The sequence below is a fragment of the Onychomys torridus genome, chromosome 10, assembly GCF_903995425.1.
Source record: "Onychomys torridus chromosome 10, mOncTor1.1, whole genome shotgun sequence".
NCBI lineage: Eukaryota > Metazoa > Chordata > Mammalia > Rodentia > Cricetidae > Onychomys > Onychomys torridus.
The window spans coordinates 1,596,638-1,612,696 of record NC_050452.1 but is presented as its reverse complement, the minus strand read 5'-3'; the positions used below and the strand labels follow the sequence as shown (position 1 = coordinate 1,612,696).

Sequence of the window (16,059 nt, the reverse complement as noted above, 5' to 3'; positions counted from 1 at the left end):
TGGCTTTGTAGTTTGGGTCTATATAGATTTACTTTATGCTAAATATGATCACAGTATACAAAAATATTGGTTTTGTACCAAGAGAAATTTGGAAAAGCCAATTGAGGGTTTCCAGGATTAAGTGGACACACCAAATATTACTGACACCATCAATCAGGAAACACATTGAAAATTGGTCACTTTGTTGTTAGAATTTGAGCTACAAATGAGTGTTCAGTATATGAAAAACAAAAACAAATAACTTAAGTGATTTAAAGATAATGACAGTGCGCTTTAGAAGATAGTGCTGGATGGTGACTCGGGAGGCAGCGAGAGCGAGTTCCAGGACTACTAGGGATACACAGTGAAACCCTGTCTCAAATAAACCAAAAAAAAAGAGAGAAAGAGAGAGAGAGAGAGGGAGGGAGGGAGGGAGGGAGAGAGAGAGAGAGAGAAAAGAAAGAGAAAGAAAGAAAGGAAGGAAGGAAGGAAGGAAGGAAGGAAGGAAGGAAGGAAGGAAGAAATGTATTGAAGGAAAGGTTTGTTTTTCTCTTCGAGACAGGGTTTCTCTATATAACCCTGAACTCTTTGTAGACCGGACTTGACCTTAAACTCGAGAAATTCTCTGTGCCTGCCTCCCGGATTAAAGGTGTGCACCATCACCACCCAGAAACGGTAGATTGTCATGGAGCGAAGAAATACTCAAGGATTTTTATGTGTTATGGGTGTTTTACCTGTATGTCAGTCTATGCATGTCTGGCCAGTGCCTGTGGAGGCCAAAATTGGATGCTGGAGCCCTTGGGATTAGTTACAGATGCTCATGAGCCACCATGTGGGTAGCAAGCATTAAACCAGGTCAGTTAACCTCAGTTATGCCATCTCTCCAGGCCCTGGGATTTTTCACCTGCCATTCTAAGTATTGGTCATGGAAATAAAGTTGGTGGTATCAAAGAAATACTATTTCCCAAACTAATTAAATTTTTGTTTTAAAGACAGGGTACATAGTGTGGGCTGGCCTGGAACTTATAATGTGTAGACCATGCCTCCAACCATTACACTTTCTTCCATTGTTTTCTTCCTAAAGGTGAGGCTTGCATACTAGCTACCTTCTCTATAACAGAAGGAAAGAGAAAAGTTCCTGTGGCTGGCTGCAGAGTCCAAAAAGGACAGTTAGAAAAACAAAAGAAGTTTAAATTAATCCGAAATGGACAAGTTATTTGGAAGGGTAAGCAGTATTAAAATCTATTTCTAAATCATAGTCACCAAATCCTGACTATGTAGCATCCAAAAATCTATGCATTTTTCACTTACCTAGCCTTACCTTATGCCATTTCTAACACATAGGCTCCTTCCCAATTAGTTCTGATGAAACTCAAGGATTAGTCTTGGTTTTGTTAAAAATCCCCTAACTTCTTTCTGTTCTCTACACTCAGTTCAACCCCTGTATTGTCCTTTTGTCCCAAGGTCCCACACAATGCACAGTAGGAACTCCCTGAGTAGTTTTCAGATTTGCATTTATTTTATTTTATTGTATTTTTTTAAATACAACCTCAAGTGCCATTTTAAACTACTTTTAAAATGAGATTTCAGATCAGTTCAATCTTTTAATGTTTTTGGACTTCCCTGGTATTTACTCTTACCTAACATGTATGTTGACAGGCAAACAGTTCAGCAGGTAAAGGCACTTGCCACATAAGCCTGACATCTTGAGTTTAATATCCAGAACCAAGTTACACCAAACTATTCACCATCTAGTAGGTATTTGTTGAATATACTAACTGGCTTTTTTTTTTTTTCTTTTAAGGCTCATTAACCTCATTGAAACACCATAAAGATGATGTTTCAGTCATCAAAACTGGAATGGACTGTGGTCTCAGTTTAGATGAAGAAAAAGTAGAATTTAAAGTAGGAGATGAAGTTGTTTGTTATGAGGAAAATGAAGTTCCAGCTAAGACTTCTTGGGATCCAGGATTTTAAAAGTACAATAAAAAATGTTTCCTTCACACTTTTATCTTGACACTTAACACAGGCTGGTAGCAACCTGCCTCCCAAGGGCTGTAATTTTAAGCATGCACCACCATACCTAGCTTTTTCTTATACAGCAAGTATCAGAGATGCCTTATCAGAGATAAAATTTCATCGAGCCAGGCAAGGTATCACACGCCAACACTCAAGAGGCAGAGGCAAGCAGACCTCATGAATTCAAGGCCAGCCAGGGCTACAAAAGACCCTATCTCAAAAAAAAAAAATTACCCAAAATAAAACATTAACTCCTAAGTTCATGCATATACCAATAGGAAGTATATTTCCTTACACTCTGGATAGCACCCATCTTGTGACTCAGGATGCTTTAAATTAGCACCCTTTTAAGGGATTTATGTACATGAGTGCGCTCTTGCACATATATGCCTGAGGGCATTGGATCCCACTACAGATGGTTGTAAGCCACCATGTGGCTGCTGGGAACTGGCACTTAGGACCTCTGGAAGAGCAGCTGGTGCTCTTTACCATCTCTCCAGCCCTCCAGGTGAATTCATCTTGTGTGTGACATACTGTCAAGTCTTAAAGTGAAGTCAAAGGATTCCTGCTGCTGGCAGGCACAGCCACACCTAGCTTTTAGCTGGTTCCATAACGGACACTAACCATCCGCCAAGGCACAGGATATCCCAACCCCTTAAGGAATTGTGAGTTGAGTGCCTATAGTGCCTGTCAGGAAAACTAGCATCAACTGACTTAGATGGCTGACATTACAGTGTAACTCCCCTTGCCAATGCAAGCAAAGCCTTTGCCAATGTAACTGGCACCTCAGGCAGAAACCAAAAGGACTAGTCCACAGCCCAAGAAACATTGTTTAAGCACACAATAAAACTCAACAGTAAACGTCAGTTCCTGTCTTTTTATTTATTCATACACAACTACTTGTCTTCTGGTTTGTTGAAGCAGTAAGTCAGACAACACTTGCCACAGTAATGTCTGTCAAAGTGGCTAGCCATGAAAACTCCAGCACCACACTCATCAGAAGGACACTCTCGACGAAGACGACTAATTTTGCCATTTTCATCCACCTGAAAAACACAAACTTACTCTAAGACAATTTCACAAAACACATTCTGAAGTCTGATTTAGAACCTCTGGACCTCACAGTACTAATAAGTTCTAGTGCTTTTTAGGGGTTGGAGTGATGGCTCAGTGGTTAAAAGCACATACTGTTCTTGCTGAGTACCCTCCCAGTTCCCATATCTGGCAGCTTACTACTACTGCCTGCAACTCTAGCTCCAAGAGATCTGACATCCCTATCTTCTTTACTCAGATGCAAACATATACATATATTACATAAAAATATTTTACGAAATTCTAGTGCTTTAAGCCAGCACTTCTGCAAGTCAACTGCTCAGAACTTGCTCCAAACATACCCCTGGTTTTTTGCTGACACTGTACTTAAGCAGCTCACCTTATAGTACTTGAGCACAGCCAACTTCACCTTCTTCCTCTTGTGCTTATTCTTCTTGGGAGTGGTGTAAGACTTCTTCTTCCTTTTCTTAGCACCACCACGAAGTCTCAACACAAGATGAAGGGTGGACTCCTGTCAGTGGAAGGATAAAAGAGGCATCAACAACTTTGTCAAAAAGCTAGGTGTGGCTGTGCCTGCCAGCAGCAACCACCCTGCCTGCGCACCCTCCAATACACTTGGAAGGTGGAGAAAGCCCAGGAATCCAATTTAAGCCCCACGAGACTACAGAAGACCCCTCTCCACAAACCAAAAAGGATAAATCTCCACCCATTTTAAAATCAATGAACAGCTGCAGTGCTTCTCAAATGTTAGTGGATTCACAGCACAATCTAACACTATCGTTCCTGTTTCTGGGGAGTTTTCTCTCAAACAAACCTTTTGAATATTGTAGTCAGACAAAGTACGGCCATCTTCCAGTTGCTTACCAGCGAAGATCAGCCTCTGCTGATCAGGAGGAATTCCTAATTGCAAGAAAAAATACTGGGTTTAATCGAACTAGGTTAGGTGCATGCCAAGCTACAGATAACCCTCCATCATCAAATAACTGCTAGCACTGGTCACTGAGTTACTAGATGCTAAACGTTTTTCTTAATGTTGGACATGTTTGAACATTTAATACATGTTAATAGGATATTTAATACATGTTAATAGTCTTCATAATTCAGTAAACAGGTTAAAAAATTAACTTCTTAAAATTCACACCGGGAAAATGGAAAAAAGAACTGTCTTGCAGCTTTTCCAAGCACTTGTCTGTTAATCTGTTTTCTACCCCATTAAGAGCAAATATGCCTAGGTCATACAAGCCAGTTATTTTTCTAGAGACAGAACATTACTTGCCTTCCTTATCCTGGATCTTGGCCTTTACATTTTCTATAGTATCCGAGGGTTCAACCTACAAGTTTTAATATATAGAGTTACACGGTTAAAAAAAAAAAAAACTGGACCACCAATCTCATGAAATGTTAACTTTACACAAACCGAGCAGGGAGATAAGTCGAAACCTATTCAATTGAAGGCGGCTCAGTGGACCACCTCCCAGTTGTACAAGCCAACTCCGTTCCCAGAGCCGGGCGGGCGCCGGCCGCCGTGCCACGCGCTCGAGCTTGGCCAGCGAGCCGCACTTGCTACCGCTTATCCTTCACTCGGCCCCTCGGAATGGGGCAGGCGCAAACCTTCGGCACCGAAAACCGAACTCTGGCGCTTGTAAGCAACCCATCCGCAGCTCCAAGCCGCTCCACAAACTCGGAAACGCGCTCTCAAGCTTAAGGTGGCACTGAGGGCCTCAGTCGGGCCTTGGCTTCCTCACGCCACCCGGCCTTACCTCGAGCGTGATGGTTTTCCCCGTAAGGGTCTTCACGAAAATCTGCATCTTGGCGGCGGTTCCACCTGCATTCGAAAAGAGACGGATTAGACCCGACGACAGCGGCAAGAGCGACGCATGAGGCCACTGGCCAGAGCCCGACTACGGAGCGGGCACTCACCACAGATGGCGGATCGAAAAGGAAGAGCCGCGCGGGCCAACGGGGCCTTCCCGGCCGAAGGACCCGCCTCTTAGGCGTCCACGCACGTGCCTGCGCCCTGCAACCGAACCGCGACTGACTAAGGCAGTGCCAGACTAGCTCGGGCGCTCCATTTCTCGACGCTCTTGTTCTCATTTAGGTCCTCCGCATGTCTTCGAAACGATGTGCTCTACTTTAAAATGTTTCAAAAGACATTCTTATACAGTCGATGTGACTAAGCGGGGCTTTCCTTTAAAGGGGGCGTGTTAGCATGAGAAAAGAGCAGTAACAAGTCTATCTGGGAACTGTAGTTTTTCCGCTTTCTTCTTACTGAAACTACTTGTCCCAAGATGCAGTTCTACACTTCTTCCGGGCTATCTGGTTACAGTCTCTAAGGTCTGGATTCAGGGTTAGAAATTCAGGTGAGGACCTGGGGATGGGGCCGAATGTTTGGCGCAAGGGGAGGGCCGCGCCAGAAATGCCTAGAAGGGAAGGGTTAAGGCCCGGAAAGGCTTTTGAGGCTGAAGGTATTGATCGCGCCGTAATGAGAAGCCGGCCGGGGGTCAGCTGTGCGGGCCCTCTAGAGAAGGGCATGGTCAGCCAACTCCAGGACAGCTGGATCACAGAACAAGCCTTCCAAAGTGCGGGGTACGGCCTCTTCCTTGCAGCTCCCTCCTGGCCCTCAGCTACCTTTTCTCCAGTCTGAAGAAGCTTCTGAGCCGCACGCCCTGTCCTAGTGTGAAACGGTTAACTACATCGGAATTTGCATCTTTGCACGTTTTAGAAGCTACACAGTAAGGAACCCCACAGAGTAATTGTTTAGTCCTTGACCACAAATTTGGACGTGGAGATTGTCCATCCTGGGAAAAATACTTAGGAGCATATGCTGCCCAGGAGAAATAAGCAAAACAGGCCACTTAGGAGCAGGTTGCGCCCCCTCCCAGTCCCTTCTCCACCTCACAAACCCAGTGTCCTTTTTAATACGCCCTCTTAATGGTTTTTCTTCCTATCCCTAAACGTAGGCGTGCTCCGTTTTTTTGTAAAGAGGATCCCCCCCCCCCCCCCCGTTTTTCTAGACAGGATTTCTGCTTTGCGCCTTTCCTGGAACTCGCTCTGTAGTACAGGCTGGCCTCGAACTCACAGAGATCCACCTGACTCTGCCTCCCGAGTGCTGGGATTAAGGGCGTGTGCCACCACGGCCCAGCTGAGGATCCATATCTTCCTATAACCTGTGTCTGCTCTTTCCTTATTTTAGTCTACTGGCTCTGCTGCCTTCAAAATACACATTTTTGGTTGGGAAATGGCTCAGTAGGTACAATGCTTGATATGCAAAAACCTGTATTGTGAGCCCAGTACCCACTTTTAAAAAAGGCTGTTGTGCCTGGGGGATTCTGTGACCAGATAAGCCAGCAGTGACAGGAGACTCTCTAGAGCTCATTAGCCAGCCAGAGTAGCCAAATTCTCCTGCTTTGGGGTGGGGGGTGGGGGTGCACAGGACATACATCTTTGTGACACACAAATCTCTATTTTTTTAAATTTATTTTGTTATTTTGTTATGTAAACAGTGTTCTGTCTATATGTTTGCCTTCTGAAGAATTGGATAGAACATCAGACCTTATTATAGATGGTTGTGAGCAGAGAATTGTTCTCCGAACCTCTGGGAGAGCAGTCAATGCTCTTAATCTCTGAGCCATCTCTCCAGACTGACACACAAATAGTAGAGAGTTGACATCTGGAGTTCTGTCCTAGGGATCCAAATAGTGGAGAGAATTGACTCCAGCAAGGCAGACTTTCACAGCACCCCTGCCCCCAGACTAACAAATGTTATAACATTTTAAAATAGAAGGTAGTATGATCCAAGAACACCCCATACACGTGATCCTCCTGTCTCCACACCTGCATGTTCCCACAAGAATGTGGACGCACACAGAAAAGTAAAAAGTGTTGGTGTCATCTACATTATTCAGATACTTCACCTTGGGGTTAAAGGTTATCTTGAGTTGTAGGGTACTTACCTAGCATGTCTGGGGTCCTAGAATTGATATCCAACACTGCAAATAATAAAATATTCAAATATAAGGGGCAAGGACATAAGAAGATAGTTTTGTTAAAGGGAAAAAAGTTGTTGACCCCTTAAAGGGCATTGATACGCCACCAGAATAGCTTGGATTTCTCCTAAAGGCTCTAGGGAGCCACTGCTGTTTCGATGTGACCACACATGCCCCGACGATTGTGCCCACCCCTCTCTGACTGTGTACGTTACTGTTTGCAGTTACGTTATCTGTACTCTGACTGGCTTACTGAATTGTAAGCTCCAAAGAGCCAGGACCTTATCTTACTGCTGAATCCCTAACCATAAAATACAAATATGCATTCAAAACACAGTGGTTGAACTAATGAGTAAACAAGTTGATTTTCTATTTGAGAAAAGTGTAGCCCAGTGATATGGCTCAGTGAGCTAAAGCACATTCTGCCAAGCCTGGTGATCTGAGTTCAGTCTCAGGGTCCTCTATAGGAAACAAGCATGCACCTACATGTACAAACACTAAATAACTTTTTGTTTTTGTTTTTCAGACAGGGTTTCTCTGTGTAACAGCCCTGGCTGTCCTGGAACTGGCTTTGTAGACCAGGCTGGTCTCAAACTCACAGAAACCTGCCAGACTGCCTCCCTGCTGCTGGGATTAATGGCGTGCGCCACCTTGCCAGGCTCTATATAACTTTTTTAAATGAAAGACTTTATACATTCTTTGTGTCCTTGATGGGACTACTTTATGTCCTCTTGTAAACTGACTTTTTGTTATCCAACTTATCAGTATAAAGATAAATTTAGCTGAGCAAACAGGAGGCAGAGGCAGGAGGATCTCTGTGAGTTCAAGGCCAGCCTGGTCTACAGAGTTCCAGGGCAGTCTCCAAAGCTATACAGAGAAACCTTGTCTCCAAAAACCATTTTTTAAAAAAAGATAAACTTAGTCTTTTATACTTCAAAATTATTATGGTGTCTCCTTTTTTTTTAAATTTTATTATTTTGTTTATTTGAGATAAGGTCTCACTATATAGCCCTGGATGGCCTGGATCTCACTGTGTTAACCAACTTAGCCTTCTGCCTTCCAAGTGGTGGGACAGACTGCTGTCCTGGTTCTTATGTATGTGGTATTTAAAGTTTGATATGTTATTTCAGATAACTGGTTATTAATTATATTGTTAAACATCATAAAGTTAGTTTAAACATTTATTTAAAGCAGCATTATTTATAGTAAAAGTGTTTAATGGTTAATGGGGATGGCTAAAGAATTAATGGAATAGCATACTATGAAATAAATACTATGTTTAGAGCCCTTTAGAGAAAAAATTAAACATCATATTTGTTTTTTGAGACAGAGTCTCGCTATGTAGCCCCAACTAGCCTGGATTTCACTATGTAGACCAAGTTGACCTTGAACTCACAGAGATCCAACTATTTCTGCCTCCCAGGTGCTAGAATTAAAGGTGTGTTCCACCACAGCCAAGAGGTAATTTAAAATTTTTTTTAGTTTTTATTCTTGGATAGTTTCATATATTTAGTGAATTTTAGTTCCTTTTACTATCACCCTATCTTATCCGTATTTCTTCTCCCACTGAAAACTTTCCCAACAAGGCCCTTTCTACTTTGCTGTGTGTGGAGCCACTGAACCACTAAATTTAAATAGGGCTGCCTGAGTGATGCGGGAGAAGGCAAGTGTGTGCGAGTGTGCATGTTCACTTGCTTGTACGTTTACTGTATCGCTTGCATGTGTGGGGTGAGTGGAGGCCAGAAGAGAACATCCAGTCCTCCTTCCAGCCCCAGAAAGCATGTTTTTGTTGTTGGGGTTTTATTTATTTATTAAACCATGTGGCGCATGCCTATAATTCTGGCACTTGGGAGGTGGGGGCAGGAAAGTCTTCAAAGTCATTCTCAGCTACGTAGAGAGTTTAAGACCAGCCAGGTTTGCAAAAACTGTTGTTTCTAGGACAAGAGGCAACTTGTGGTTAAATTGCATTTATGAAAAGGAATTCAACACTGAGTTATGTTCACGACCCTGATGTAGTCCCCAGCATTAAAAAACACAAATTTTTTAAAGTGTTGAATTGAAACCTAAGAAGCTATCATTTAAATGGTATTTCTAAAAGGAATCTGCCTGGTTTCTAAAGGAAGGCGTGTTTTTCTATACTCAGTCATCTGTGTGTGTAACTGGACGAGGGTGGGAGGCTTGTGTGGAGGTCATAGGGCAGCTTATTGGAGTTGGTTCTCGGTATCAACTCAGGTCTTGAGGCTTTCATGGAAGTGCTTTGCCTGAGGAGCCATCTCACTGGCTCTAAGGGAAGAGCTCTTAATCTTAATCTTAATCATATTCTGAAGTGTAGCAATTGTCAGTAGAACAGTATGGGCATTTTAATTCATTAATTGAAATATTTATCCCAGTGACAGATCCCTAAGAATTTTTTTTGAAACATGCATATTTTTAAATTGAGTTTTGACTTAAGAGTTGTAGGCTTATAGATTAACTGATGGTCATGTTTTATTTCAGGCTTACTAAAGTTTTTTGGCTTTGTTGCAGAAGAAGATCCAAGTTTAATTTTTCTCCGGTGAACAAGCTTACAGATTAAGATTTATGTCATTCCAAGAAGTAAACAAACATGCAGTTCTCCCTCCTATCATTAGTAGAAGTGACAAGGAGTTTTTGGAAAGCATGCAAAGATACATAACTACAGAAACCGAAAGAGTGGGCTGCAATGAGGAAGGACCTGCTGATGAGTATTACACTATATACCGAAATGTTTTCGATAAGGTAACATGATGCTCTTTAAGACGGACCGTTTCCAAGAGACTGTACATTACCTAGCTTAACTACTGCCTCAGAAGTACTGCTGCCTGATTGACCACATTATGTATACTACTCTGGAGAGGCTCATCCAGTTTGTTAAACCAGGGTGAATGAGGGAAAGTTTAGTGCTGAATTTACATTTCCCGACTGCTAATTAGAGTCACTTATTTTAGTTTAGAAAGCTATTTTTGTTGTTGTTTTGTTTTGTTTGTCAACAACTTGGCTATGCCCTCTGGTAATCATTTTTACCCTTTCCTGTTAAAGTGCCATCTGATTTGCTAGAATTTGCATTGTGAACAAGAACTAGTAGTTTATGTTCTAGGTTTATTTCTGATATCACTAAAATCTTGGTTTAGATATCATATGGCATGTTAAATGAAACCTCTTCAGCTAGGTGCTGTGCCACGTGCTGGTAATCCTAGCTGGAAGGAAGGCTGAGGCTGGAGGATCCCTTGCAGCCAGGAGTTGGAGGCCATCAGCAAAATAATGACATGATTCAGCTCAAAAATCAATGAATGAATCAACCAAGAGCTTCATCTAAACAGTTTGAGTCCTGTGAGAGGTGCATAGAGGGTTTGACTGATTTTAACACTGGAAATAATGGACTAGATTAGAAAACGTTACAGCTGTATATGGCATGTCCAATTTTGTTCTTTGCAATTTTAGAAATAACTGTCTCTTTTTGAACAACTGCAGTTTGTTGATTAATTCTAAGATTTTCTTTCTTTTTTTTTTTTAAATTTATTTAATGTGCATTGGTGTGAGGTGTCAGATCCCCTGGAACTGGAGTTACAAACAGTTGTGAGCTGCCATGTAGGATGGGAATTGAACCGGGGTCCCCTGGAAGAGCAGCCAGAGCTCTTAACCACTGAGCTGTCTCTCCAGCCCCGCCTAGCATTTTCTTTATCAGCCCTTGGAAGATGTCCTGACAACAAAAGTAGAATCATCATCCTTTCCTCTTTGCTTTAAGGAGGAATGTACCTCAAGATTTGTATACCACTGTCCCAGAATAAAACACACAAAGCAGAACAGGAGCTCAGTCTTACAGGAACTCACTCTGTAGACTAGGCTAGCCTCAAACATGCAGAGATGTGCCTGTCTCTGCCTCCCAGGGAAACTCAGTCTTCGGGTTAATTTTTTTCTTTCTTTTTTGGAGAGAAGGGGAGAGAGACTATGCGAAGGGGAGAGAGAGAGAGAGGGAGAGGGAGAGAGGCTGTGAGACTGTGCGGAGGGGAGAGAGCGTGGAAACCAGAAGAGCGTCTGGTTAATTTTCAAACATTCCAATGAGTTTTATTTCTTGTGTAATAAAAATCCAGTTCCTCCTAAGGATCTTTAAGCAGTTAATGGTTGCTGAAGGGGAGAAAGAGACATTTTCTTTAGTGTTGTAGCCTAAATTGCTTTATGCTTTTAGAAATAGTCTCTTCACTTATGCTCATTTAAGCACTCCTAATTAAACTCATTGGATCATACACACACAAAAAAAAATAAATAAATAAAATTAAGGTAGAAGTAGAAAGTATTAGGGAAAAGGAAAGGAATTAAAATTAAAACACATGTATGGAAATGTATTGAAACTTATTATTATCTATAATGAATGTGTGCTAAAGGAAACTGTTGTAAAAGCCTAATTCCTCATTCTAAGGAAAAATAAGTACAGAGACAGGGAATGTAGCCTGGGCAGCAGGCTCAAGGCTCTCAGTTACACCCTCAGCACCACATGGTTTAACTCTGGCATGGTGGTACATACCTGTAATCCCAACACTTTGGAGGTGGAAGCAAGAATATCAAAAGTCCAGCGCCATCCTTAGCTACATAGTGAGTTGAAGACCATCTTGGGACATAGGAAACCAAAGGAAAAGAAAGGAAGGGGAAAAAGAGAAAGTACAAAGAGTGATCTGTATCCACCAATGGAAAGAAGAAAGCACAGAGGCCAGACAAATAGTGTAAAAGAACCACATAGGCTAGCTGTGAGCAGGTAAGGAATGGTGGGGACCACACGAAAGTGAAGAACCAACCCAGTGAAAGTGCCATTTGCCTTAACGGGGCTTCTGTACTGTTAGAATCTTAGAATTTTTGAGAAGCTATAAGTAGATTGGTGGTAAAAGGTCCCAAACTTTAAAATGTTTTATGTGTAAGGTGAAATTGCCAGCTCTGTTCTGCAGGTGGTAATGCCAGTTTGCATCCTCCACTTTAATGCTTTTCTTTGTATTCCAAAAGGTATCCATGTGTATTCTACTGAGATCTGTTTCTTCTAGGACACTGACAAGGTCATTGATCATGGAGTACTGCAGTGTATTAACTACCCATTAATGTGTCTGAGCTGCATTATTGGAGCACATTACAGGGTAATGTGAGGTAGAAGCTCAAGGAACAAGTAGCAGGAGGCTGGTTGGGGTGAACAGGCGGTGTGGGTATGAGAAACAAAAAAAAAGCACTGTATTTCCTCAGATACCTTTTCCTGGTACTTGCTACAGATTAATGACCTCTCTAGTCCACAGGTGGTAAAATGGATGTCTTCCTGGATAGCTTTCTTTAGATATTGTTTAGCTAAAGAAAACTCATGGAGGATAACACCCCTAAGAAATGGAGATAAACAAGCATAATTTCAGATTTCAGAGAAAATTTTGGATTGATTACCTTTATTCCCTATATATCATCACTATTTGGAAAACATTAAAAATTTTTCTGTTTGTTTCTTAACCTGTTTAAAATTTTTGACAATTTATTTTTGTGTGAGTGATGCATATACAAGATTAAGGGGGGGAAAGCCCTAATAAAGAGGTGTGTGCTGAGGAGTCAGCCCCTCACATCGAGACCTGTCCTTTCTGCAGGCACTTAGTTTCCTTGTTAACCTTTCTACAGTTCTTTTCCCTGTTATCCTTTCTGACAGATGTTTTGCTTGAATATTATTGGAAACCATGAATATGTAGTGATGAGAATTGTTTTCACAGCTGTTTTTGACATGTTGCAAATAAAGATACAATTAGGAACTCTGACCTGATTTTCCTAGTGGAGGTAAATGAGTTCAGATCGCAATATCTTAGTGGTGGCTTGAGAGATTGCTGAATGGTCAGGAGCACACCCTACTTTTCCAGAGGACCTGAGTTTGGTTCTCAGCACCTACATCAGGTACTTTAGAACCACCAGTAATTCTAGCTCCAGGGGATCTGAAGCTTCTGGTTTCTGTAGACACCTACACTCACATGCACACTCCTAAACACAAACACATACATACACATTAAGAGTAGTACAAAAGATAATATGTAAATGATGTCAAGAGACCATTTTAATGGAGTAAAAGTACATAATTAAAAGATATACAGTTGAAAATGTAGACCTAGTACTGTATTAGCCCATGTCTCATGTATGAATTCATACCAAGAATAAGAAAGCGTTTCTCATAGTTAGGATCACAATATCTACAAAGTGACCCACAGAGAGCGTATATTTGGTGGTTATTGTTTTTAGTGCCTACTCATGTTGAGTTTGATGTAAGATGTTTATATTTCTAACTAATAATCATGACTCACCTAAAAATAACATGCTTAAAAGGCTTTGATAACAGTATCTTCTGTTAAAAAAAATTCAGTACCACAGACAGAAAAATCATATTTCAGGTAATAGACCATGTCAGTGCATACAAGTCCATTCTTACTTCAATCAAAAGAGAATATGATGCCTTTATTGAGACAATAAAGAAAGGCCGAAGAACTGCTTATTATCTTCATGGAAAACTTAAAGTTTTGGCAGCAGAGCCCACAGCGTTGGTATACCACCAGAGAAGAGCCTTTCAACTTGAAGCAAAGTAAGTATGTCAGTCACTAGCCAGAAAGGTGTCCTGCTACTTGATAAGAATCGGTCGGTGTTCAGTTTTACTGTTTGGTTTATTTTATTATTTTAAGACAAAGTATCACTATTTAGCCTAAGCTAGCCATGAATTCACCAGGCTGGCCTTGCTCAAGACCCTCAGCCTTCAAGTGCTATAACCTTACAAACTTATATACCTTTAATTAAATTTTTATTTTTATTTATTTATTTTTTTGAGCTGAGGATAGAACCTAGGGCCTTGCGCTTGCTAGGGAAGCACTCTACCACTGAGCTAAATCCCCAACCCAAATTTTTATTTTTAAAGCTATAGTTTTATATATTATATGTATTTTAAGTAAAACTATTAATTTTGGTGTTGGGGATTTAGCTCAGTGGTAGAGTGCTTGCCTAGCAAGCGCAAGGCCCTGGGTTCCATCCTCAGCTCAAAAAAAAAAAAAAACCAACCCTATTAATTTTGCTTGATTTCATGATTCCCCTTAGTACAGAGAAGGTATGTTGTAGTATCATAACAGGAGTGAAGTCATTTCATGCATGGACAATTTGACAGTACAGGTTCACGATTCCCATCAGAACACAGCACTTCATCTGGTGATCCCCAACAATAAGTGACCCACCATATAATAAAATGTTCCTTAAAAACAGATACTATTTTTGGACTTCTGGCCACCAGAATGATGAGAAGATGTTACTTTAAGTCACAAAATTTGTAATAATTTAGCCAGGCGGTAGTGGTGCACACCTTTAATCCCAGCACTGGGGAGGCAGAGGCAGGCGGATCTTTATGAGTTCGAGGCCAGCCTGGTCTACCAAGTGAGTTCCAGGAAAGGTGCAAAGCTACACAGAGGAACCCTGTCCCGAAAAACAAAAAACAAAAACAAAAACAAAAAAATTCTAATAATTATAACAACAGCCCCCAGCAAAATAACAGTTTTCTTTTTCTTTCTTTCTTTTTTTTTTTATTTGTTTGTTTGTTTAAAGCTTTTTCTTTAAGCCTAGTGGGATGACCTGTAATCCAGCACTGAAGGAGCAGGATCACAAATTCAAAGCCAAATTTAACTACATAATGAGACCCTTTCAAAAGAAAAGAAAAAGGAAAACTAAAAATGCTTTTTCAGTTACTAAAGTGAATAGGTGTTGTTTTGTGGTCAGATTATAACTAATGTTTGTTAATTTGTAGTAATAGTGCTTGCTTTCATTGGCACTCTGAGTGGAAATTGTTCCCTATTTGTGTGTCAGCTCTCTCTAGGCATTCTTTTCTAAACATCTAGTTCACAATGGTTGGAATTGCAGTTAGCCAAATAAAGCCACAGTCTACTCTGTTTTACTCTAACTATTATGATTCAGGAATTAAATTGGTGTGGCAAGCATACAAAAGCATTTCTTTTTTTTTTTTTTTCAGAGTGAGAATTATTGAAAATAATTCCACAGTGATTCAGTTGCAAATAGATGAGATGAAACAGCTGAGAGCAAAGTATGACAAGAAAGAAGTGAAGCTCTGTGCTTCTACCAGGCAGCTCTGGAGACCAATCCCAGGTGCAATGTGTCATTTAAAATCCCATTTCAGAGCCAGGCAGTGGTGGTGCATGCCTTTAATCCCAACACTTGGGAGGTGATTGGGAGGCAGGCGAATCTCTGTGAGCTCAAGGCCAGCCTGGTCTGCAGAGCGAGTTCCAGGACAGGCACCAAAGCTACACAGAGAAACACTGTCTCGAAAAAAAAAAAAAAAAATACAACCAAACAAACAAAAACCTTTTTCAGAGAAATCCCCAGTGTGTCCATTTGGCTGCCTCTTACACAAACATAAAAAATTTTTTTACAAAAAAATTAGTACAATGTGCTAGTATGTGAGTATCTTTGGTTGTGTGTTGTATAAGCAACATTAGACAGGGTCCAATAGATACTCAAGAAAGAGCAAACTGAAATCAGTAACTCTGAAAGATGTCCCGACTGCAATCTGGCCAGTCAGAGGCTCACATGTCAATGTCAGCATCACTTGAGAATTATTGAAAGTAGAAATCCTTGGGCTTGGTGAGATTAATAAAGTGCCTGGTGTGCAAACTTGGCGTTCAGACCCCTCTCCCCAGGTAAAAGCCAGTGTCCACTCTAATCCAATGCTGGGGTGGACAGAGAGACAGGCAGAAACAAGTGGGTCCCTAGAACTTGAGGAAGACACCTGATATAAACCATGTATTTACATACACGTGTATGTATACCTTCTGCACATGCACACACACACACACACACACACACACACACACACACACCATTAGATCTCATCTCAGACTTACTATGTCAGAAACTTGGTGAAGCAGTACGTTGGGTGATGTCTGAAGTTCTGGTTATTCTGATACACTCTAAAATTTGAGAGCCACTGGTGTGTTAAAAATTATAGTGTATTAAG

General features: G+C 41.2%; 3 protein-coding genes across 17 annotated transcripts in view; 2 read left to right on the top strand and 1 right to left on the bottom strand.

Moving 5' to 3' along the window:
• Mtif2 (mitochondrial translational initiation factor 2) overlaps positions 1 to 1,984 on the top strand; it is a 40,437-nt gene extending 38,453 nt beyond the window's left edge. For all 9 annotated transcript variants that reach the window (XM_036200844.1, XM_036200843.1, XM_036200849.1 and 6 more), the window contains 2 exons: positions 1,064 to 1,204; positions 1,784 to 1,984. In XM_036200844.1, coding sequence (XP_036056737.1) covers positions 1,064 to 1,204; positions 1,784 to 1,956 — 314 coding nt within the window. In that variant the 3' untranslated portion in view covers positions 1,957 to 1,984. The remainder of the gene's footprint in view (positions 1 to 1,063; positions 1,205 to 1,783) is intronic.
• Positions 1,985 to 2,861: 877 nt separating this feature from the next.
• Positions 2,862 to 5,049, bottom strand: Rps27a (ribosomal protein S27a). Its single transcript, XM_036200842.1, has 6 exons — positions 4,972 to 5,049; positions 4,812 to 4,876; positions 4,328 to 4,382; positions 3,866 to 3,951; positions 3,431 to 3,562; positions 2,862 to 3,044 (listed from the first exon to the last, which is right to left on the bottom strand). Exons 2-6 carry the CDS (start codon positions 4,857 to 4,859, stop codon positions 2,895 to 2,897), a joined length of 471 nt encoding a protein of 156 aa, XP_036056735.1. The 5' UTR covers positions 4,860 to 4,876; positions 4,972 to 5,049; the 3' UTR covers positions 2,862 to 2,894.
• A 301-nt stretch (positions 5,050 to 5,350) lies between these two features.
• Clhc1 (clathrin heavy chain linker domain containing 1) overlaps positions 5,351 to 16,059 on the top strand; it is a 39,613-nt gene continuing 28,904 nt past the window's right edge. The window contains exons 1-4 of one of the 7 annotated variants that reach the window (XM_036200969.1): positions 5,351 to 5,411; positions 9,534 to 9,794; positions 13,448 to 13,635; positions 15,058 to 15,191. In XM_036200969.1, coding sequence (XP_036056862.1) covers positions 9,618 to 9,794; positions 13,448 to 13,635; positions 15,058 to 15,191 — 499 coding nt within the window. In that variant the 5' untranslated portion in view covers positions 5,351 to 5,411; positions 9,534 to 9,617. The other 6 variants (XM_036200968.1, XM_036200971.1, XM_036200970.1 and 3 more) reach the window with 6 other exon arrangements.